This window comes from Moschus berezovskii, chromosome 24 (genome assembly GCF_049115385.1).
Source record: "Moschus berezovskii isolate FMDL1 chromosome 24, NW_MosBer_1.0, whole genome shotgun sequence".
Classification (NCBI taxonomy): domain Eukaryota; kingdom Metazoa; phylum Chordata; class Mammalia; order Artiodactyla; family Moschidae; genus Moschus; species Moschus berezovskii.
The window spans coordinates 8,047,732-8,071,493 of record NC_142483.1 but is presented as its reverse complement, the minus strand read 5'-3'; the positions used below and the strand labels follow the sequence as shown (position 1 = coordinate 8,071,493).

Here is a 23,762-nt window from a genome sequence, read left to right as displayed (position 1 = left end):
GAATTGAGGACTTGCAAGGTGGCGGTCCTGTGAATCCTTCAGTTCCGAGGGTCTTCGAGAGTCTCTCAGGCTGGGTGGGCCATGAGGCTGGTCAGTGACTCTTATCACCCTGCCTAGCGGTGCGAGCGCTGCCTTGGGAGCCAGGCCAGGGTCTCCCCTAAGCCAGTCCCTTCTCATAGACACTCACTGTGCTGCCCGAGTTGCCTTTGAACAGGTGACTGCAGCGCACCTTTGTGTGGCCTGTTCACTTGTTCACCCGCTCCCACCCCCCGACACATGGGTGCCATTCCTGAGCCCTTGCCCTCACACAGACTCTGCTCTCGCGACTGTAGGGGGCTTCCTTGACCTCCGCAGCCTGCACCACTGCCACAGCCGCCCACCAGACTGTGGGGCATTTTCTGTAAATGTCATTTAGATTGTTGGGTGTTTTCTCACTTATTAATGAGTAGCTTGGCCTTTGCTGAGACACTCAAGCATCTCCGGGACCCCGGGAGGGTGGACAGACATGCTGCTGAGTTTGTTCTTGCTCGGGGGCTGGGAAACGGGCATGGGGCTTGCAAAGGACTGGCTCCCAAAGGTTGTTCCCACAGCCCCCCAGCCATCTGGGAGTCCACTGGCTGGCAACTAGGAAGGAGTTTGAATGTCCTGGCTTCTGGCTTGTGTGCGTGTGTTCTAAGTCTGTTTCATTCATGTCCAACTCTTTGCAACCCTTTGGACTGTAGGCCGCCAGCCTCCACTGGCTTGTGTAATCACTAGCATTTGTCAGGGAGGGGTGTCCGCAGACGGAAAGCCACATGGGGAACCCTGACTTCTGTCTTAGTTAAGAGTTTATACTCTGCTCTCCCATCTCTTTGGCCATCACCAAACCTGCTTCTGCCTCTGTGCCTCCCTGCCCGGCCTCACCAGCAGGCTCCTGGGAAAGGCCTGTGGGCCTTCCACCTGTTGTTCCCTCCCCCTGAGTCTCCTCTGGTTCCTGTTGCCTAAGAACCCTGGCCAGAGCCCTGTGTGGCCGCCCCCACCTGCCTTGACAACCTTACCTCTGTGTATCTGCTCCAGCCACCTGTGTGTTCTTCAGACCACACCCGCTCTTTGCTCAAGCTTGCTTCCCTCTGGGAATGCCCTTCCTACATCTATCTCCCCATCCTATGACACCTGCATTCTGCTCACCCCTCGGTAGGAAGGTAGGGAGCCCCCCACCCACCCACCCCGCAGACGCATGTTGACCTCACTCAGGTAGCCGCCATCATTCATTCCTGCCACCTCCTCCCCAGGAGACTGAGCCTCCCATGTTGAGAGCCAGGCCAGCATCTTGCCCTGTTCACATCGCAGAAACTTTTCTCTGGGCCAGACCTCCCAGCCAGGGTTGGTGGCACAGTCTGGTGGCTCCCAGGGTCTCCACAACAAACACTGGCAGGAAGTGACTCATAATGTGAGTGCAACCCTCAGGGAGGCTGTTGTCAGTTGCATAAACAAACTTCTAGGAGAGGTGACACAAGCAGCTATTTTACTTTATATGTTCTTATCTCCCTGGCAGCAGGTTCCCTGTGGCAGGGGCTTCCAATTGTCTCCTCTGAACATGCTCCAGCGAGTCAAAGGCAGGTCATGGCTGGTAATCAGGGGCACAGGGACTCCCTCTGGAGAGCCAGCCCTGGCATGCAAGGAGACCCCAGACAGGGCTGTGTCCCAGGGCCTCTTAGGACAGGCACTGGGGGCGGGGGCCCGCGTATGCGAGAGCATGCTCCGTGTTCACTTGTCTGCAGGCAGGTCTGATCCACCTGCCGTGGTCGTGTGATAAGGAAGGAAGCTCAGGAAGACGTTTCCTGCTGCAGGTGGAAACAGCATGGGGGTGACTCTCTGCCGTGGCCCTCAGCGTACCTGGAGAGCAAGCATACTCTGTCAGGGTTGAGATGAGTGTGACTTCTCTAGACCTGCAGAGAGGCTGGGGAGGATGGTGGTGCAGGGGAAGGAAGTCCAGGCGTGCCAAGGAAGATAAACGAACCAGATTTAGGGATTTCCCTGGTGGTCCCATGGCTGAGATTCCACGCTCCCAAGGCAGGGGCCCAAGTTCTCCCCCCGATCAGGGCACTAGATCCCACATGCTGCAACCAGGAGTTCACATGCATGCCAGGGTGAAGATGGAAGATCCCGGGTGCTACAGCTAAGACTCATCACAGCCAAATAAATACGTTTTTGTTTTTTTTTTTAAAAAGAACCAGATTTAGAAGAAATTGTTCCCGTGGAAAGTTCAAACCAATTCCCCTCCCCTCTGCCCCCCCTTAATACATTGCAAGAATGAACTTGTATAAGCTTGGTCCTAACTCGAGTGATGCTTCTACTGCAGGGAGCCAGATAGGTATCTCTGGAGAATCCTCTGGCCTGGAGGGGTTTCAGGAGGCCTGAGCTTTTGTCCTGCCCTGGCTCCCGGAGGTGACGCGTCTTCGCTCTGTCTCTCCCGACTCCTGAGGGTGGCTCCATCCGGACCCATGAGGGTGACTGGTGGCCTGCCAGCGTGGGCCCTCCTGACCAGCATCATCTCTCAGCACCCAGGACCTGCCACCTCTTCCTGCGCATGCGCTCTGAGGGCTCCCCAGGTCTGGGCCTGGGCTGGAGTCAGGGGCTTTAAACTCTGCTGGGGGAGCCGAGGGGTGGAAAGGCGGCTCCAGCACTGTGCCTGTCAGCTACCACAGGCGTGTGCTTGGCTGGACCCCCAGGCTGGTCCTCGCCAGGCCGTCCTGTTCTCCCTTAGCTGCCTGGGTAGTGTGGACTGGAAGGAGGGGTGTTCATCTGAGCAGTGGCTTCTCTCCCTTCCTTTGCAGGACAAGGAAGACGGGGAGCCAAACACCAAGCAGCTCAGAGAAGGGGAGGAGGAAGGCGAGAAGCACAGGTAACGCCTCGCACTCACCCTCTTCCCGTACCTGTCGGTTTCACACCCTCCCGACGTCGTACTGTCCACATCTGTCCTGTTGCTGCCTCTCCACCCCATGGCCGCCTTGTTCAGACAGGACGGTCTTGCTGTTGGAGCCTTTTCTGTACCCTTGCCCTCATTGGCTATCTGACTCTCAGCCACCGGCCAATTTTTTAGCCACCAGACCCCTCACATTATGTCTCCTCACTCTCTTCTAAAATACCTGGGGTGACGTGGTTATACAGCAACCCCAGAATCAGGTCCAGACTCTCCCTGGTGTGTCAAGCTCTGCTTCAGCCATCAGCCTGGGTTCCTGCTCACTGTAACGACTGGATCTTTTTAAATTTTTTTCTTAATATTTGTTTATTGGGCTGCACTGGGTCTTATTTGCGGTATATGGGCTCTAGCTCCGTGACCAGGGATTGAACCCCGGGCCCCCTGCATTAGGAGTGCCGAGTCTCCACCACTGGACCACCATGGACGTCCCCGGGACTGGCTGTTGAGGCCCTGAGAAAGCTTATCCTGGTGAGCTGTGCTTTGAGGGGGTGCAGCAGGAGGGGAGGGGTCCCCCCAGAGGAAGCTGGGCCAGCGACTTCCCTGGCCTCCTCCGCCAGGGTGAGTGGAAGTAGAACCCTCCCCGGGGGCCGGCGCCTTGTCTGTGCCTTTGTGTTCAGGCGCCGATCTCAGATAAAATGGGGCCTTTTCAAGCCCACAGGGGTGCATGTGTGTCTGCACGTGTGTGACTTCACAGTTTGCAAAGTGAGTTCACACCATCCTCACGGAAGCCCTGTAGGGTTCTCGCCACTTCACTTGTTTTCAGAGATGGCGACGGCCCTGCGATGAGGAGGCTGGTGACGCTCTGTGCTGGTGCAGGGACCCTGGTCACCCCAGCTCTGGGCTCCGTGGCTTCTCATTGGGCCTCAGCCCCCCAGCACATTGTGCACCCCTCACTGGTGACAGAGATGAAGGCCAGGTCGTTGCTTTTTTTTGACAAGTGACCACAGGCTCAGGGGCTTGGCGGTGGGTGCCTGCACAGTTTCCCCCTTTCTGTGGTAACTGCTGAGAGACCCTTTGGTTTCCTCCTGGTTTGTCCTCAGGGTTTTGATTGCTGGCTGGAGCCTGAGTCATTTCTCAGATTCGGTCGTCTACCCAGATACAGCGCAGGGTCAGGGGTGGTGGCTGAGGAAATGGGAAAGTCCAATAGGACTAGAGGCAGGCCCCCCAGTTCCTCACCCCTTACCGGCCTTGCTGGGGAATCACCTTCCTTCCTCTCTGCCCGTCCTCCGGCCTATCTGTCCACGGAGACCTTTTTGGAATTGTGACTGTTTTAGTTCCTTTGGCTTTCCTTATAAATTTTAGAGTCAGCTTGTTAATATCTATTTTAAAAGCTTGCTGAAGGTGACAGAGTAGATCGTGACCGAGGGGGACAGTGACACGCTGTGGAAAGCGGGAGAGGGAGAGGGGGCTTTTTGGGTGTGGCACCCACCCCCCCCGTTGTCTTAACCCAGTCCTTAGGGCCCCGTCTGTGGGTATTTCAGAGAGGGTGGGAGGGACACACTATCTCATGTTCGTTCCTCTTAAAATTTCAGAACGTTGTCATCATCTAAGTGGATGTGCCTATAGTTCCCTACTTTTTAAAAATAATGATGAGCTAATATAAATAAAAAGGCTGCTAGAGTTTCGATTTATATTACATGGAATCTATAGCTCAGAATACCTTAAAAACATTTTTTTTTTCTTACTCTCTTCAGGATAAATCCTGCCCCATTCCCCTACAACCAAATCCCCATTTAGTGAGAGTCAGTTCCTCAAAGGCCGACCAGGAGCTATGTGAAGGAAAGACAGTTCCCACCCCCAGGAGGACCCCTGCTTCTCTTCTGGGCTGGGTCTTTCCTCTCCCATCCCTCCTTCCCTCGTGGCTCACCTCTAACACAGCCCCGCTGCTTGCTGCCTAGCGAAGAAGTGATCTGCAGCCCTGGAAACCTGGCCACAGAAAGGGACACTCATGTCAGTTGCTTGTGTCTTTTGTAAGCCCTCAGTCACTTCCTCCTGATGGCAAGTCGGCTGGTGTGTGCTGTGGAGGTATGTCGAGGGTAGGGCTTGTGGCCGACAGTCATGGCCAGCCAGCCAGGTGGGAGGAAACGGGTGGCATCGCACACTCCATTGGGCACGGGGCAGGGGAGCGTGTCCTGTTAAGTGCCTGAACAAGCCAACCCCAAACCCTCAGCCCCCACAGCCCCTGGCTTAAGATCGTGGTCAGCACCTAGCCGGAGCAGTCACCGCTCAGGGACGGCAGTTCACCCTGGGTGAGCGTCACGTACCGTAGAAGGAACTAGGCCACTCACCTTCCTTCTTGGGGATGGAAAACCGGTTCTCCAACTCCCATGTGGAGAAAGGTCCCACCCCAGCTGAGGCCCGGCCCAGCTCTGGCCCAGTGCCCGAGCCCTTCAGGCTGGTCAGTGCCAGGCCTTCTCCCATCTGCCAGTTGGGTCCCCAGGATGGTGTCTGTGCACCAGGGCGTCTCACAGACGGGTGACGCGAGCTTGATTCAGCAGACATTGCTCCCACTGAGCAGCGTAGCAATGAGGATCAGAGCGGCCCCCACCCACAGCCCCTGACTTGCGTCACTCCTGCTCCAGGACTCACTGCGGAGGCACGTGGGAGGCTGTTCTCTGGCTGGCTCAGCCGCTGGCCCACCCTGCCACTTGGTGTGTGACAGGCACATCCCTGCCACGCTGTGCACCACTTGCCACCTGCATGGGCAGTATTTCGAGAAGCCTCAGTAGGCTGTGCATGTGTCTGCTGGGCTGTTCATTCCCATCTGCCTTCGGGACAGTCTGCCTTCGTCCCATCCTAACAGGCAGAGGCACTCAGGGTTTGGGAGGGGGCTTCCAGGGCAGCAGTGGGACACCCCTGTGAGATTTGACCCCTGCTCTGCAGGGCGCCACTCTGTTCACTGTTGATGTCCACAGTCCATATCATCTACAGCCTCAAGAAAAATGATATCCTTGATTTTCATAGGGAGGCCAGTGAAAGCATGAGCCTTCCTATCCTGTCTCAGAAGCATCAGAGCTGGGATTTGGGCCCAGGCTGGTGGCTCAGATGGTAAAGAATTTGCCTACAATGAGGGAGACTTGGGTTCAATCCCTGGGTCGGGAAGATCCCCCGAAGAAGGGAACAGCTGCCTTCAGCATTCTAGTCTGGAAAATCCTATGGACAGAGGAGCCTGGCGGGCTACAGTCCATGGGGTCGCAAAGAGTCGGACACAACTAAGTGGCTTTCACTCTTTCACTTTTGCAGTGTTGGAAGAACGGGGCTCTTTTCACCTCCTCCCCTGAGCAGCTACTTCATTCTAAAATGGGGGTTACAAAAAATTTCTAAACATTGAAATTGGAGTAGCGGAACCAGCGTGTGGCTCTTGTGACCTCCAGAAGAGTGAATTGCAACCCCCCCCCGTTGTTTTTTTTAAGTTGCAGAAGGAGGGAATTCAACCTTGGTCCTTTGTTAGAAAGGCTAGACCCTAGAGCAGCACCAAGTGCCCCGTGAACTCTGTCCAGAGACTTGCGCCATTCGGCAGTAATCGGGGTGGGGCGGGAGGAGCAGTTAATTGGACATCAGTGTGGGTCAGTCTCCTCATTAGTTCTCAGCTGAGTGAATCAGGGCTGGAACCGCACTCCACAGAGCTCGACACACCCAGCAGGCCTCCTTGTTTACAAGTGTGGAAATCGGAGCTCAGGATGGGGTCGTCCCACAGAGACTGGGACCCAGGTGTTCTGGATTGCGTGACCAGTGCTCAGCTTTAGGGGAGGACAGGGAACGGTGGGCAGCTCGGCTGCTGGGAGCGGTGGTCGCTGAGCGGCCAGCCCACCAGCTGATGCTGCTCTTGTCTGTTGCCACTGGCCCCTCCCTGTCCCCTGCTGTGTCCCCCTCATGCCAGCCAGCCTTCTGAAGCCTGGGCACCGGGGGGTGCTAGTGCTGTGAGTGCTGTGATCTCAGGGTTCAGCTCCCACCGGACTGTCCTCTCTTCTCATCTCAGGACCCTGGAGCTGGTCTCTGAGAGTGGCAGGGTGTTTTTTTATTCTTACTAATCCCTGCAGTTTTCTTCCCACACCCAGTTTCTCTTCCGCTTTTCTCCCCACCCTGTTATAAATGAAAGTCAGCGTTACCGATCCTGCCCCACTTTCCCCGCCGGCGCTTCAGTGACCTGTCATTTACCTCCCGGCCTGAGGCAGGCGTTAGGGGATGGGGTTCAGGGTGGTATCCCTGCTTCATAGAGAAGGCAGACCCTGGGAGTAGGCAGCAGGCTTCTTCCACACCAGCCCGGCTGGTACGGCCCCGGGACACAGGGGTTTAGCCAAGCTTCAGGACTGCAGGCCATGGGGGCCCTGGCAGAGGGCAGGTGAGGCTGGTGAACAGGGGACTGATTCGGCGTCACAAAAACCCCGAGTTGAGACCATGCCCCTTGCTGATTTGTGTAGCCACACACACCTTCTGGACTCCTTCACTTGAGCTTGCCTGTGCCACAGCTGGAGAAATCAGCCACATTTCCCTGGCACGGACACAGGGTCCCCTAGATGAGAAACTGCAGGAGGCCTCCTGTTGGGGAAATGTTCCCAGGACTTCTGAGGGGCCAGCAGTGCAGAGAGAGCTCAAAATAGCTCGTGGGGAAGAAGGACCCACATCTAGTCCCATCTGGCTGACAGGTTGGCGGGTGGGGGCACTTCTGCCTCCCCCAGGATGTGGTGGGTCTGTCCCAGTGTCTCTGTCTTGCTTTTATTAAGCAGCAGTTCCCAGGACCTCTCTCTCTTTGCTGCCTGTGGAGTTAGAGGAGGGCCCGGCCCGTGTGCGGGCTGCTGTGTGGAGGTTGGCATTTGATGAGCTGCTGAGCCAGGGAGGCCTCCAGGGAGGCCTCCAGGGAGCACTTGTACAGCCTGCCCTGCCCAAGGAGATGCGAGGAAAATAGCACCGTGGTCGTTGGCCAATCCCAGTGTGCAATTCTGGCTCCTCCTGGCTGCTACCCCTTCATAGAGGTCGTGGGGTCGGCCCTGCTAGATTTTCAAGCCCTCGTGCAAAAGCGAGGTGTGTGAACTTATGGCTGTTCAGGTGGATCGTGGCTTTCCTGGCCTTGCACACTGCCATGCCTGTTCCCTCAGCCCTGGCCGGCCACTCCCAGCACACCAGACCCTTGCCACATGTGTCTGAGGCTCCGGGGCACGAAGGCTGTGAGTGGGAGGCAGGCTTGGGGAACCAGTGGGTGACTGCTGGTTTCTCTTTTAGGAGTAACTCAGCCCAAGAGCTCTGGTCCTCACTTGGAGTCATAGCTTGCCTTGTCTCACGCTGCAGCCACTGCTGTGTGACCCTCTAAAACTGGTGCAAACTCTCTGACCCTCAGTTCCCACGACTGTCGAGTGGAGATAGTGCTGGAGAGACAGTGAGTGCCCTCCGAGTGCCCCTGGCCCCAGCTCTGCGCAAACCCCCGGTGCCGGTGGGGCTTTGGGAGAGCACACAGCCCGGCCACTCACGGGAAGATGAGGGGCTGCGGCTCAGCGGTGCTTCAGCTCCCTTGCTGTCCGCCTGTCCCAGGTCATCTGCAGAGAGAGCAGAGTCGGGGAGTAACCAGCTCCCATGTCTTCCTCTCATGCCAGGCTGCACGTGTAAGAGATGAACGAGACTGTCTCACGCACACTGTGCTTCCTCTCTGCTTGTTCTTGCTGCCCTTTAGGGAACTCAGGCTGCGGAACTATGTCCCCGAGGATGAGGACCTGAAGCAGAGGCGGGTGCCCCAGGCCAAGCCAGTCGCAGGTAGGTGGGCTCTGTGGCCCTGTCGGCCGCCTCCTCCTTGGCAGGCGCCACCCTCTCCTGGAGAATAACTGGCAGTGCCCAGGCTGGAAGCTGGGCCTCTGGGACCCTCGGTCACCACCTCACAGCGGATGGACAAATAGAAGCGGTTAGGGCACTGAAGCAGCCTGTCACGCCTGCTTCGCCCTGCTCACACCCTGCCTTGCAGGCCTTCCAGGGACTGCAAGGGAAGGTCCCTCTGAGGACTGTCTGAGCTGGGAGGTGGACGTGACCCTGGGCCCTTGGACAGCAGGAACAGGAGGGTGGGTCCTGTGGGCCCTTGGAGGGTCAGAGAGACCCTGAAGAGGAGCTGACCATCCAGGTTCCTGGAAAGCAGTGGGCAGGCAAACACTAGCCCAGCTCTGGGAGTGGCAGCTCTGGGGCACAGACGGTGGGGAGAGGTGTCCTCGCTGGTGGGCTGAGGGGCCTGGCCCAGTCACCCCTGGATGGGGAGCATCTGGCCAGCTGCGGCCTGTCCACAGCCATCCACGCGGGAGATGCTGGGTGCTTCTTGTGATGCAGATCCCTGACTCTGGCTAGGTTTTTATTCTTTGGTTTTTAATTTTAATAATTAATAAGTACATTTATCCTATAAAAGAATAAAGTGTTAGCTACTCAGACACACACACACACATCTAATCCTCCAGAGGTGCCTTGGCAAGGTCTTTGCCTCTACCTCTAGGGAGTTAGGGATTGAGAGGAGAGGCAGGGGAAGAAAGCGCAGACCCTCCTGGGGACCTGAGGCTGCAGTTCGCCACATTGGGGAGTGGTGGCTGGTTTCTGACCGGCATCCGTTGGTGTCTTGCGCCCTCTAGTGGAAGAGAAGGTGAAGGAGCAGCTGGAGGCCGCCAAGCCAGAGCCTGTTATCGAGGAAGTGGTGAGTGCCTGGGGGTGGTCCTGCCCTCTGCTGCGGGTCCTTTTCTCCTTCCCAGCCGCTCTTCTCACTCACCCTTCCTTCTTCCCTTTCGACCTCCCTGCTTCCCCTCAGCCCTCTTCTCCCTCCTCCCTTTCCTCCCCTTTTCCCACCTCTGTCCCCCGTATGCTGGAGCCCCTCCAGCGCTGACATGTGTCTGCCCCCTCCCAGGATCTGGCCAACCTTGCACCCCGGAAGCCAGATTGGTGAGTGGTGCCCGTGGAGGACCGGTGCAGACTGGCTGGGATGTTCTTGGTGCCCGGCATGGGCTCACAGCGGGAGGCAGGCAGTGGAGACAGACAGCCGTGGGGTATAATTACGGTCTGAGTATGTGCTGAGAAGAATGTGAGTGGAGAATGGGGGACGTGGCAGGGCATGACACCTGAGGGCAGGGAGGGGCTCAGGCAGAGGGGGCTCAGCAGTCCCCTCCAAAAAGTCCCTTCCGAAAGGATGAGGGCACACTGCGCCTCAGAGAGCTCCACCTGAGCAAAGCTGACCTTTGTCCTCAGGGAGCCGCAGGGTGGAGGCAAGATGAGAAGGGCAGATGTAGGCTTCTGCCTCACTTCCGCCACCAGCTAGCCTGTGCCCCTTCGATCCTGGTTCCCTCTTCCCTGAAATGGGAATCTTCAATGTCCCAGGGCCCCTGTGGGCCGAGACGGAGGGTGAGAGAGGGCCGGGTGTTCACCTTGGGTCAGAGGGGCCGGTCCCCCACCCTTCTCGCCTGCAGTTCTGTGCCAAGTGCAGCACCAGCTGAAGGTGTTCTAATTTATGAGGCAAAGGATGGGGCACATGTCCTCGGAAACCCCGACCCGGGGGAAGAGGCTGTGTGTGCGCTTAGGGAAGTTCCTGGGGGTGTGAGGGGAACGGGGGCCAGAGGAGGAGCAGGACCCCCAGCGCGCCAGGGTGCGGCACTCCCTGACACTGACCAAGGGGAGCAGGCCGAGAGGGGACCCTGGGAACCGTCTGGCCTGGCCTTGGCTCAGGCCCCTGGATGGGGCGGGCCGTGGTGCTAGCCCCTGCCTCCCTGGGGCTGCGAAGGGTGGCCGCTGCTGGGTTTTGGAGGATACAGAAAGGGGAGAGAGGCTCCCCCTGACCCCGGGCACACACTGTGGTCCCTAACGCCAGAGGGGCTGTCAGAGGTGAGGCTGCCCGGGGCCACACCAGCCAGCCTTCAGCCTCCGCCTCCTCCCGCCTCTCTGCTCCAGGGACCTCAAGAGAGACGTAGCCAAGAAACTGGAGAAGCTGGAGAAGCGGACCCAGAGGGCCATCGCTGAGCTGATCCGTAAGTGCGGGGCCCAGCACAGCGGGGCTCCCTGCCCTCTGGGCGGTGGCGCTAACATATGGCCCCTCTCCACTCCTCCTGTCTGCCCCCCATCCAGGTGAGAGGCTGAAGGGCCAGGAGGAGAACCTGGCCTCTGCAGTGGCCACCACCGCCGCCACCGAGCAAGAGGCCTGTGACTCTGACTGAGCCGTGCCCCATCCCCTCACCCGCTACCAGGCCTGTCTTATGGGAGGATGGTCTTGGGCCGGGGTAGGGGCTGAACTTGCCGTCACCTCCAGTTTGCCTTCAGAACTGACTCCCTGCCTCGCAGTCTGAACCCATCCATCCCACTGGGGTGAGGTCAGCTCCTTGTCTCCTGAAGGGCCCCCTCCATGCTGAGTGGGCGCAGAGGCTTCGACAGCCGTGTGGGCATGCTGTATCTGGCTTGTTCTATGTATTTTGAACTTCTTTGTCTATCTGGAAATAGAAACACGCTGACCCCTGTGTGTGGCAGAAAACTGTCTGAATATTGGGGATGTTTTGAGTTTGGACCCCAAGACAGGGCAACTGCAGAGGTGATGCTTACTGTGAGGAAGCCCTGTATTGGGCTGAGTGTGTTGAGGTTGGAGGGTTGGGGAAGGCCAGGCCTGACCTTCGGACATCTCGGTCCTGGCCCAGTCCTTGGTTAGCGGTCATTGTCTCAAAGCCCTCGGGTGGCGGCTGTAGACCTTACGGTGATCTGTGGGATGCCTTGGGTTCCCGCTGTGGACCTCTGTAGACCCCCTGACAGGGACAGAGAAGAGACTGGGCCCCTGATGGGTGCGCATCCTGGCAAGCCTCAACACTGGGCGGCCACAGATCCAAGGTCCTGGCACCGTTCATTCACACCCACTCAGCCCCAGAAAACCCTCTTCCCCCTTCACCCATCAGAGCTTCCTGGACTTCCGAGGACTCTGGCTTCCTTGGGACAGGGCCCCTGCATGGGGAAGGGTGGCCCATTCTGCTCACCACTGGGATATTGTAGCCTGGATGTCGGGAGTGGCCTTGGACCCTGGGCCCCCAGGGTCCTGGCTTTAGGACCATGAGCCTCCTCTGTGGAGCTTACTGTCCAAAATGACCACAAGGCTGACTCCAGGTGCCCGTGACCATTTAGTTTCCTCTCCTCCGGGATCCTGAGTTTCCTTCTGGATTTCCCCTTGAACCTCCTGCCCCAGTCATGGGTCACTTCCCAGTGTATGCCGCCCTCTGTGCTAGTTTCCAGGGACACAATGGCCTGGCTCTGGTCAGGTGCTGAGGAGTCGGGCGATGGAGGGCAATGAGCGCGTGCACACAGACCGCCACACTCATACAATAAAGCAGACGCTTGAATGTACAATGACGCAACTCCCCTAAGAAGGCAATTCTTAGGAAAGGAGCAGAAGGTCGCAGCTGTAAGTAAGGGCCGAAGTGGTAGGTGGCTGACAAGGCCAGGACTGATTCCCCCCACAAGGGACGGGGATCAGACATGCCCCCCAGGTGTCAGGGCTGGAGCCAGGCTCCCTCTGCATAGCCAGGGGTCTAGAGCTGAGTTTCCCTTCCTAGGCATAAAGGATGAAAAGATGCTCACACCTCCTGGGATTGCAGTTGGAAGCAGGATGTTTTTCTGTGGCAATGTAGGATTCAGACACCTCAGGTAGGCCCCCGCTTGGCACCCTGTAGGTAGGGAGAAGGAAAAGCAGAAACTGTACCCATTAGGGGTACTCAGAAATGACAAAATGCATGAGAAAATCCAATCAATGCCATAAAGAATGGCCAACAACCGAGCAAACGGGAGAATTTCTGCTGGAAGAAAGTAAAACAGTAACATCCTCACAGGCTTTGAAATGAGCATTTGTTTCATCACCAGAGAGATCAAAGAGGGACTCACCCCCCTCACAACTCAAGCACAGGGATTTGTCATAAGAAACAACCGATGAGAAATCTTGAAAATAAAGAATGTTTATTAAAATGAGAAACTCACTGAATGGGTTGAATGATAACTAATAGTCGAAGAAGGGATTAATAATCAGAATTAAAGCTGAAGATTCAAAAGGTGGCAGAGAGCGAGAAATAAGGAATGCTTAGAGAAGCATCGCACACGCAGAATGATCCAAAAGTGAAAGCAGAGGGAATTGTGACCAAGTCTTGGAAGTGATATTCCTCCAGAGTCTTCATTAGAAACAAGTTACTTCATCCAGCCCACACCCAGAGGGAGATTTAGATTACACCTTGAGGTGGAATCTTTAAGAATTTGAGGGTGTGTTTTAAAACCAACACATACCTGGACACAGTGTAATAAATTATCAGAACAAAAAGGCCAAGAAACGATCTTGAAATTAGAGATTATATCATCTTGCAAAGAGCAAGCCCACAGCAGATGTCTCGGCCACAGCCGGCGTTAACTGTAATGGTACCTTCTAATATCAGTGTTAACAGACAAAGGTAATTGTTGAAAATTCTATACCTGACAAGAACATACCAACCAAGTACAAATTATTTTTAGACAAAACCAGAGATTTTTGTCACCATTTTGAGATAATGAAAATATTCTGAGATGGACTGTGGCAGTGGTTGTAGGAGTCTGTGAATATGCTGCAAACCTTTGTATTGTACCTTTAAATGGGTGAATTGTATGAGGTATGTATTATATCTCAATAAAGCTGTTTTGTTTTTTTCTAGTGAATGTCTTCAGACTGTAAAGCTGAAGATCCATTTTTTTAAAATGCATGTCTTCGGACTGAAGGGCCATAATTCCAGGTGGAAAATCTGAGATATAAGGAGAAACTAAGAGAAAGAAAATATACATTTAAGTAGGACTGACCTTTTAAGACAAACAGGTGTTGTGAAGTAAAAAAAGACCTACTTAGAATACATAACAACCATGGTGTGTATGTCCCGGAGTGAGAGGTGACTGGAATTCTAGCCGTCAGCCAAACTCACTCAGGAAGAGAGAAAAGACTCTGGTATACAGGCAGGCTGACATTTCTAGAATAACCCTAAAAATAAACAGAATGTGCTTCCTTCCAAAGAAATTGAGAAAAAAATAGAATGAGAAAAATTATCCAAAAGAAGGCAAAGAGAAAAAAAGAGGCAAATCCAAATATGTTATATATTACTATTAATGTACCTTACTGTTTAAAAAAAAACCAAAAACCTCCGTCTGATGCTGTTTAAAAAGAAACCTAAACCCAGTCTTTCAAGGAGAAAGACTGAAAGTGAAGGGACTCTCGGGTAGCTGAAGTGATGCCGCACCTACATTTTCACTACAATGGTCAGGATGGGTAGAGAGGAAAACCCTACAAGCTACAGGAGGAAAACAAAACACAGAAAGATTGCCTACCGATGAATGAGTTCCACTTTTCATCAGTAGTAGAAACGGAAAGAAAAATTTTCCTAAGTGCTGAGGAAACATAAATGTAAATTACATCATAATGCTCCATTATAAATAATAAGGGCAAGACAGACGTTTTCAGGCTCATGACACTGTTGACTACGTGCTGAAATTTGCTGAAAGGATACTGCATAGCAGGAGGAGCGGGTGGGGGCAGGGAGAGACGTGGGAATCAGGATGGCGTTTGATAGGTGCACCTACAGATCTTCAGGAGAGGTTTGTTCTTGTGTTACATCTAGTGACTCCTTGAGACCGCCAAGGACATGAGTCCTTTCTGGGTCCCCAGCTGCCACCCTTAGCTCCCCTAGGAGCCTCCCCCACCTCCCTCCAGGTTCAAGCTCCAGGCGGCGGGGGAGTGGTGCGGGGAGAGAGGGTAAAGGGCAAACCAGCTGAAGAAACCATGGCTTCAAGCCCAGTCCCCCATGCTTGCCTTCACGTCTGATCAGCCATCACTGTGTCAAATTCAGTCCTAACTTCAGACATGTGGGAGGAAGGGTATTTTAAGCTGGGCACATTGCCACAATGATTGATGTTGAGGTTCCATGAGAAAAGAAGGAGGGTAGAAACAGTGCTGGAAAGGCAGCCAGCAGTGCCTGCCACAGGATGCAGGAAGAAGTGGTGAGCAAAGAAACTGGTAAACTGCGCAAAAATCAGTAATCGACTAAAGAAGACCGACAAAGAAAGAGGAGACATACATTAGGAATATTAGGAAATGAAAGAAGGCAATCACTGTAGACCCCATGGACATCAAAAGACAATAAAGCGATACTGTAAATAACTACCCACATAAATCTGACAGGTTGATTCAATGGACCAATTCCTTGAAAAGCACAAACTGCTGCAACTCACCCAAGATGAAAAGATAATGTGCATATCTCTGTAACTATTAAGGATATTGAATTAATAGTTAATAATTTGAGACCTCTTGAAAAAGAATTCTTCAAGCCCAGGTGATTTTACTGGAGAATTGATACACAGGTTTAATGCAATTCACATCAGAATTTCCATAAGATCTTTATATATAGTCTAAAATGTGTCAGGAAAGTTACAAGAACTTGAACAGCTTAAACAATTTTTAACTAGATGAATGAAGCCCCTAGTGGCTCAGATGGTAAAGAGTCTCCTTGCAATGCAGGAGACCTGGGTTTGATCCCTGGGTAGAGAAGATCCCCTGGAGAAGGGAATGGCAACCCACTCCAATATTCTTGCCTGGGAAATCCCATGGACAGAGGAGCCTGGCGGGCTACAGTCCATGGGGTCGCAAAGAGTCGAACACGAATGAGTGACACTTCCACTTTCATAAAGCAGGAGGAGCCAGTCTACCCATTTAAAGACCTACTGTGCAACTGTGGTAATCAAGATAGTGGTATTGGTGAAAAGATAGGCACGCAGATCAATGGAAGGAGGCAGAGAACTCAGAAGTAGCTCCACACAGGCACAGCCAACTAATTTTTGGCAAAGGTACAAAATGAGCTCGATGAAGGTTGGATGCTCTTCAGCAGATGGTGCTGGACTGATTGGAAATCCATCCATAAGTCCCCTCAGAAAGGAACCCTAAACTTCAAACCTTATTACAAAAGTTAAAGTGGATCATAGGAAGAAACCTTTAGGACCTAGAGCTTGGTGAACAGAGTCCTCAGACGTGAGAAAGCATAATTCATAAAGGAAAAAAAAAGGAGCAAATTTGACTTTTGCTTCAACAAAGACCCTGTTAAGAGGATTAAGAGAAAAGCTACTGAGACAGTATTTGCAAACCCTGTATCTGACAAAGGACTCATATCTAGAATAACAAAGAACTCTCAATTGGAGGGAGAGGTGGGAGCTCTCAGGCCCCAGCAGCCCCTCTTATCCAGCAGAAGGAAAGGGCCGAGTGGCAGTGCCCAGATCTCTGGATGAAGCCCTGGTGTGCCCACTGCTACCCAACCCACCAGGCATTCCTCTGGGACAGCCCCGACTGACCTCCCAATGCTCCACGCCCCTTCTGCTTAAAATCCTCAAGGACATCTGACCTCTGGGTCATCTCAGGACAGGTGTCAGGCCTGCAATGTCCTGCAACAGTATGGATGCCCCTTGGCCAAGCAGTGGACAGGAGCACAAGGCCTGCTGGCCCAGAGACTCAGGCTGGGGGCCTCGGGGTGATGAGGGGGGAGGACAGCACAAGGACTGGGAGGAAGCCCCACCTGGGAGTGCAGGAATGGGACCCTAGAGGCCAGGTGGACATGCTGGCCGGTACAGGGCCTGTGCCACGCGAGGAGCGGCGGACTCGGGGTCAGAGAGAGGCACAGCCTCCCAAGTTATGAGGGAAAGTTCTGTCCCACCTACTGGGCTGCAGGTCACATGTGTGAAATTGGCCAGTTGGGGCAAGGTGAGTCCCCTGGACTCTGCCTGTGCATCCTCAAGCCCCTGGCATCCCCCAGGTCAAGTCCCCTGTTGGGGCTCCACGCTGCTGCTCCCCACCTCTGGGCTTCCCAGTGTGAGACTCCCGCTCACCTTTCAGGGGCCTCTCCATGAGACTCTGAGCTGCAGCTGGGGCTTGCTGCAGCACTTCTCCCGGAGCTGGGGATTCAGGCATTAATTCATCCTGTTGCCTGAGTATCTGCCTTGTGCCAACGACTTCCCTGGTAGCTCAGTGGTAAAGACGTCGCCTGCCAATGTAGGCAACACGGGTTCAATCCCTGGGTCAGGAAGATCCCCTGGAGAAGGAAATGGCAATCCATTCCAGTATTCTTGCCTGGGAAATCCCATGGACAGAGGAGCCTGGCAGGCTATGTACAGTCCATAGGGTTGCAAAAGAGCTGGACATGACTGAGCGACTAAACAACAGCCTGTGCTGAACACTGTTCCAGGAGCTAAGGATGCAGCTGTGAACCTGATGTTGCCCTGCTATCTGGGAGCTGACCTTCCACGTGGTCTTGGGGTCTGTGCTAGGAGCCATATCCCTTCTGTCAGACCAGTCTGACTGGGCATCACAGCGAGCCTTAGTGAGTGGTTAGGACCCCGAGGGCCCCGCGATTCTATTCAGCCAAGAGACCTTTATGAAGAGTCAACCTGTAGTCTTCATTTCCCCGCGCCGTCCTCACATGGCCGCCGGGGGGCAGCAGAGGACACCGACCCAGGGCCCCTGCTCGGTGTGGGTCAGCACAGCCTGTCTTTCCCGCTGCTGAAGTGGGTCTTCTGTAACAAACCCCACCCCACCAGAGGAAGCACCCCTGTCTTTTCCCTTGGGGCATGTGTCATTTAAGGGGCTGGCATCAGAGGTGATCCCGAGAGTGGGGCTCCGTCAACCCGAAACCCAGAATAGTGGCGGCCGTGTCCTGGGGAGCAACAGTACCCTCCACTCCCACCCCCATGCCAGCCTTCCCCAGGTCCCAGGCACTTTCAGGGTGTGGGGGCTCCAAGTGGAGTGTATGGAGTGCCCTCCTAGCCCTGAGGGGAGAGCCAACCCTGTCTCATCCCTCCCGAGGGAGGGTCTGCACGTGTGTGAGGTGTATGGACAAGACACCCAGGGATGTGGACCTTCTGAAGCCTGCCTGGGGAAGGGGCCCCACCTGGAGACTCAGGTTCCCTTAGCCCTGGGGCCTGTCCTGAAAGTCTGTTCCTCAGAGCCAAGCTTCTAAGATGCCTCGATCTGAGGCAAGTGGGCACCCATAGAGCAGAGTGGGTGTGCACACTGGGTCCCTGGGCTGCCTGCCTCCCTGCCTCGGTCCTGGCCTCGGGGCCTCTGGCAGCCGTGGGCTGGGCAGGGGTGTCCAGCCTATTTCCCGGTCAGCCTGCCCTTTCTTTATGTATTTACTGGTTTTCTTTAAATGTTCCCATTACTCAGGCCTCCGGTCGGCACTGAGACAGAAATAAATCCCACAAGGCCGCCCAGCCAGAAGGGCGGAATCCGATTCCCCCTCAAAGGCCGGAAGAAGCTCCTATGCGGAGCGTGCTCAGACTGCGGTGGCCCGCACACCCCACATGGCACGAATATGTCCACGCACCCTGTGTGGGTGCCTGCACACCCGTGCATTCACACACCTAAACTCTACATACACAGATGCCTCACGACATGCAAGCACATCCAAGTCCCACACACACTCAGGTTTGCCTAATGCACACACGCACTCACTTGTACATGCACTCAGCCCAGTCACACAGATTGGCCTTCTATGCACACATGAACACACCCCATTGCAGATGGATTTATACACACACACCCTTACACACACACATGCAAACTCCCCACCTCCCCCCAGGCACACAGACACACTCATGCACACATCCCCTGACAGGCAGGCTGCTACGCAGTTGTGACCACAGCACTCTGGGATCACAGCTCAGTCGTCCTAAAGGTGCTGGTGGGCGAGGCAAGTGGGGAGGCTGTGGCGGGCGGCAGGGCGGGCAGCGCCCACGCGGCCCCTCATGGGACACAGGCCTAAGGCTGCCAGGGCTTCTGAATTTTTAAGAGAAATTGGAAAGCTGAATTTTTATGTGAAATATCCTGATTTTTAAATCTTGGCTCGAGATGTTGAAAATATTCTGTGGGCCAAACCAAACACATCTCCGGGCCAAATTCCACCCACAGGCGGCATTCTCAGACCACGGGTCCACACAGACACACGCACACAAATAGACACACATATACATACAGACATACACACCGATAAATACAAACGGCCACACTGGTGTGCACACGATACAGTCGCATACACATAGACACGTGAAAATGCACACATGCGTATGGACACAGATACATATACAAACATGGGCACGTCTCCAGCACACAGACCAGGCACAAACAGAACTACAAACTCACAATACAAGTAGACACAACAGACACACGTAACTAGACACATACAAACACACACGTACACAAAGACACATGCACAAATACAGTTAAGCACGTAGACACAACACAAATACACAGGCACATATACACAAACGTATATAACAACAGACACACAACACATCTCTCTCGTCTCCCCTGGTGGGGTGAGCTTGTGGGAGCAGGTATCCGGACAGTGCGGCCTCTGTGCAGGGCCAGGGCGCGGTTCACAGCAAGGCTGTCCCCTGACTCATGTATGCTGCAGCAGGAAAAGGGTGCCAGGGCACAGGCCCCCCAGGAAGGCTGGCCGGACAGCGCAGCGTGGGGAGAGGAGAGGAGCAGGTGGTTGGCCTCGTGCGCCGGGCCCTGGGAGTCTGGAGCCACAGGTACTGAAGCTCTGAGAAGGGAGCTTGTGGTGGCCACAAGCCCAGCGCGCCATGCCCGGAACCCCATCCTCCTAGCCTGGCCTCGCCCCCTTCCTCCTCACCGCTGGGAAGCAAGGCCAAGAGGAGCCCCATGGGGCTGCTCATCAGCAGAGACCCCCACCAGAGCTGCTGGCCGTGGACCCACCCCGCAGCCTGAGAACTGAGACAAAGCCCTCAGGCCTTCCAGTCAGGGGTCGTTTGGGGGAATTGAAACTCTCTTCTCTCCTCTCCCCTAAAATGATGCTGCAGGTGTGGAGGAGCATAATTAATGCAAGCACACGAAGGGCCCCGCCTCCCCACCCCCCCCTTCGCTCACAGATGGAAGGCGGATGCCCAGAGCGATGGTTTTAGACCTCTATTTTCTGCCTCCTAGCCCCGGCCCCTTTCCCGACCCCCAGCCTTTGGATGGGAGAAGCTGCACAGAACTTGCACCCACCTCCTTGGCCCCCACTGCCTGCATGACCGGGGTGCCGAAGAAGGAGGGAGCTTGTCCCTGGGGGATGTCCTTGGTCTTCCGTGCTGAGGGCTCCTAGTTGCCCAAGAAAGTCCTGGTACAGGAAGCTAAAACCCAGGCTGGGGACCCAAGAGGGGTATCGAGACCACGCAGGTCAAGAGGCCTGGACGGGAGCCTGGTCTCAGAAGTGCAGCTGAGGCTCAGAGAAAGCAGAGCTTGCTCTGGATCACATGGCGAACACCGGCAGCCAGCCACGGCCCAGACCCCAGCCTGTCTCTGGAGCCCCCAGCCCCTCTGCCCCAGGCAAGGCTTGTTTCAGTTGGCCATAGGAGCCTCAGGCTGGAATCATTCTGGAGTTGGCTGAGGAGACAACGGGGATACAGCTGAGCACAACCCACCTAGCCTTCGTGGCGATGAGAGCCACCCCATTAGCACCCTCTGACCAGGTCCCTGCAGCCAGACCTCACATCTAAAAGTGAAGGCAGAGCCAAGACCCTATTAGAACCCCTGAGAGAGGGCCCATGGCCCCCCACACACACACAACCTCACAGCTGGGCTGTGTCTCCTCAGACCGCCTCAGGAGGTCCATGCTCCTCATGAGCTCTCAGTGTAGGGCTGTGCCCGCTCAGTGTTTCTCTCCCCAACCGAGTCATGTCCCCTCACGCACGCTCAGAACAGGGCTGTCTCCCCTCAGACTCCCACAGAAGGTCCACGTGCCCTCAGAAGGATTGTGTGTCCTCAGACCACGCAGGAGCCGCCTCATCTCATTCACCCTCACAGCAGGGCTGGGTCCCCCCACACTCCCTCAGGAGGTCCGACGTCCCGTCAGACGCCCTCAGACACCTGACAAAGGTGAAAGGTTCTGTCTCAGGGCAGGTGTTGTCCCCTCACTCCCCTCAGGGCAGACTCACGAGAAAGGTCCATATCCCTCAGTTGCCCTCAGGGAAAGATTGTCTCTGTAGCCCACAGAGTGCAGCTGTCATTTCCTCAGGACCCCTCAGGATGTCCAATGTCTCCTTGCATGCCTTCCAAGCAGAGCTCTCCTCCCCTCAGATCCCCAGAGGTGTGTGTTCCCTCAGGCGCCCTCAGAGCAGGGCTTGCTCCCCTCAGACTCTGTCAGCACACGCCCTCAGAGGGGAACTCTGTCCCCTCAGGCAACCACAAAAGGTCCATGTCTCCTCATGTGCCAACAGAGAAGGGTTGGGTCTCCTCAGAGCACACGGAGCAGGTCTTGTCACTTCCCTCACCCTCAGCAGGGCTGGATCCCCTTGGACCCTCATGGAAGGTAAATGTCTCCTCACCCGTCCTCACAGCAGGTTGTGTTCCTTCAGACTCCTCAGGCTTAGGGGTCAGGCCCAACATACACTCTGAGCAAAGGTCAGGCCTCTTAGGGCCTCCTCACAGCAGAATTGTGTCCCCTCAGAATCCCCGAGCAGGGTCCGGTCCCCTCACTTGCCCTCAATGCATGGCCGCACCCACTCAGTCCTCCAGGGAAACCCACGTCCCCCTCGCACGCTGTCAGATCAAGGCTCTCCTCAGACCTCTGGGCTGGGTCCTGTCCTTTTCACCTTCCAGGGAACCGAGTCTCTGTTCTCCTCATTCTGTCTTCTCTCTTACCACCACCCCAGACCGAGTGCCTGTGGGAGCGGACAGTGAAAGCTTGCTCACTCCGGGCTCACGTATGGGCCCTGTTGAGTCATTTCTTCTCCACAGGCTTGCCTGTGAGGGTCGTTAGAGGCCTGTCTTTGATACCCCTGAGCCCTCCAGACCTGCTCTGAGCGGGGAACTACTCTGAACTGGGACTCACCCAGCTTCCCCTTCAAGCCTGGCCTGTGTTTCAGGAGCCCCCGGGGGGCACATTCCTTGCGCGTCTTCAGAGGTCCCCCCTCAGCCTGGGCTGGAGGCAGACAAGGCCAGAGAAGGCAGGGCCCGTGCAAATCCAAGACAGGTGGGAGCTGCGGCCCGTCTATTACTGGCCCCAGTTGGAGTCCAGAGCAGCCCACGAGGTGCCAGCACCCTGGCCGAAGAGACTTGACAAGTCAGGGGCTCCTGGTGTCCTTTCCTGCCCGCCTGCTGCCCGGCTCGGCTGCTGTTTACGCGTTCCCTGCGGCTTGGCCGGGCTACGCGGCCTTGAAGGGAGAAATGACCACCTGGCTCCAGCCCCTGTTCAAGGCAAACAGGGTCCTGACCGCCTGCCAGGCCCTCTGAGGGCTCCCACTTCCTCTGCCAACACCTGGATGGCCCAGGCGGGGCTCAGGGCCCCTCTGAGTGGGGAGGCCAGAGGCCAGCCCTGGCCCTGGAGCTCCAGGTCTAGAGGAGAGGAGCTTGTCCTGGACTAAGAGCTTAGACTGATGTCTAAGTCCAGTTCTATCCTGGACATCCGGTTGAGGAGGAAAATGGTGCCCAGACTAGAGGAGGCGGCCTGGCCTTGTCCTGGGTGCGGAAGTCCTGAGGAAGGAGGGCCAGCCCTTGGGAAGGAGGTATTCAAGGGGCTATGAGGGAACCTGGCCCTGTGTGGGGATACCAACCTGAGGGGTTACCCAGCACATCTTGGGGACATTTAGTCCAAAGGAAAAGCTCAAAGCACTTGGGGGGTTCATCTAAAGGGACGGTGGTAACAAGTCTGAGGAGCAAGCGCAACCTTGTTTTGGGGGGTGGCCAGTCTGTTGGGGGCAGAGTGTGGTGTGAACAGCCTAAAAGATGAACACAGCCCTGACCTGGGGGTGTCCAGTCTGAGGGGTGAGCGCAGCCCTGGCATGGGGTGGAAAAGTTTCCCCAGTCTGTGGGAAGAGGCTTCCCCTGTTCTAGACGAAATCTGAGGGGAGGCTCCACTCTGTGTTGGGGGGTACCCCATCTGAAGGGAAACACGGCTCTGTCCTGGAGGTACCCAGTGTGAGTGTTTCGGGGTGAGGAGGCCTTGTGGACTGTACTTTGGAAGCCTCCTGAGGAATCTGGGCTGGAAGATAGGGCCCTGAGGCCCAGCCAGCTGGGGGTGAATGACTCTGCCTGTGGGGTGGGTGGGGTGAGTTGCCCTGAAGGACCAGTGATCTGGAGGTTCCATGGCTAAGCCCTGGAAGTAGTTGGGGGTGGGCATCATAATCCCCTGGGGACAGGGGGCGGGAATGGGGCTTCTGTCCTGCTTAGGTCTCCTTCCCCAAGCCAGTACCTCATCCAGAGCCCTTCCCAGCAGTAGTACCTCTCACCCCTATCCCCAGCCCCCTGCAATGCAATCTCTCCCCTGACCGCCGTGTAACCTCCTCGGGCCTCGACACTGGGGCACGTTGCTCAGACCTTGTTGCTTTCCCTTCAGAACGTCCAGTGGCTCCCAGCATTCACAGGAGCCCTCAATGCTCAGCCTGGTGACTCAGTGGCCTTCAGGTCCTGCCCTATGCCTCTCACACCACTCCAAGCAAATGGAACTCCATGGGTGCACCAGGAACTCCATGGGTGCACCAGGCCTTTGGACAGTTGTTTGTCCTTCCCTTCCATCTAGACAGGCAGGCAGGCTGGACCTGAGGCCGCTCAGAGCACAGCACCCGCCACCTCAGTGAGTTTCTGGTTGTAGCCTCATGACCGCTCTCCTAGCCCTGATGGTGGGGGAAAGCAGAAGTGGGGATGAAATAAGGAGCACTCTGCAGATGCCGAGCCCATGGGGAAGAACAAGAGTTGGAGCTGGAGATGACAGAAAGGGTGGACTAGGCAGGGGCACCAGCTTGTGCACAGACCCAGAGGCAGGGCCATCTTCGGGTC

General features: G+C 55.6%; 1 protein-coding gene and 1 long non-coding RNA gene across 3 annotated transcripts in view; one reads left to right on the top strand and one right to left on the bottom strand.

Annotated features, from left to right (window-relative positions):
* CCDC12 (coiled-coil domain containing 12) overlaps positions 1–13,613 on the top strand; it is a 39,977-nt gene extending 26,364 nt beyond the window's left edge. The window contains exons 1-7 of one of the 2 annotated variants that reach the window (XM_055413667.2): positions 2,356–2,591; positions 2,817–2,884; positions 8,628–8,707; positions 9,559–9,620; positions 9,828–9,862; positions 10,862–10,938; positions 11,036–13,613. In XM_055413667.2, the coding sequence (XP_055269642.1) occupies positions 2,484–2,591; positions 2,817–2,884; positions 8,628–8,707; positions 9,559–9,620; positions 9,828–9,862; positions 10,862–10,938; positions 11,036–11,124 (519 nt within the window). In that variant the 5' untranslated portion in view covers positions 2,356–2,483 and the 3' untranslated portion in view covers positions 11,125–13,613. Of the gene's footprint in view, positions 1–2,355; positions 2,592–2,816; positions 2,885–8,627; positions 8,708–9,558; positions 9,621–9,827; positions 9,863–10,861; positions 10,939–11,035 lie in introns of those variants that run through there. The other variant, XM_055413668.2, reaches the window with a different exon arrangement.
* On the bottom strand, positions 1,503–5,474 carry LOC148773978 (uncharacterized). Its single transcript, XR_016036250.1, has 3 exons — positions 5,251–5,474; positions 4,830–4,888; positions 1,503–1,875 (listed from the first exon to the last, which is right to left on the bottom strand). It is a non-coding gene; the product is annotated as an uncharacterized LOC148773978 (long non-coding RNA).
* Positions 13,614–23,762: the final 10,149 nt, after the last annotated feature.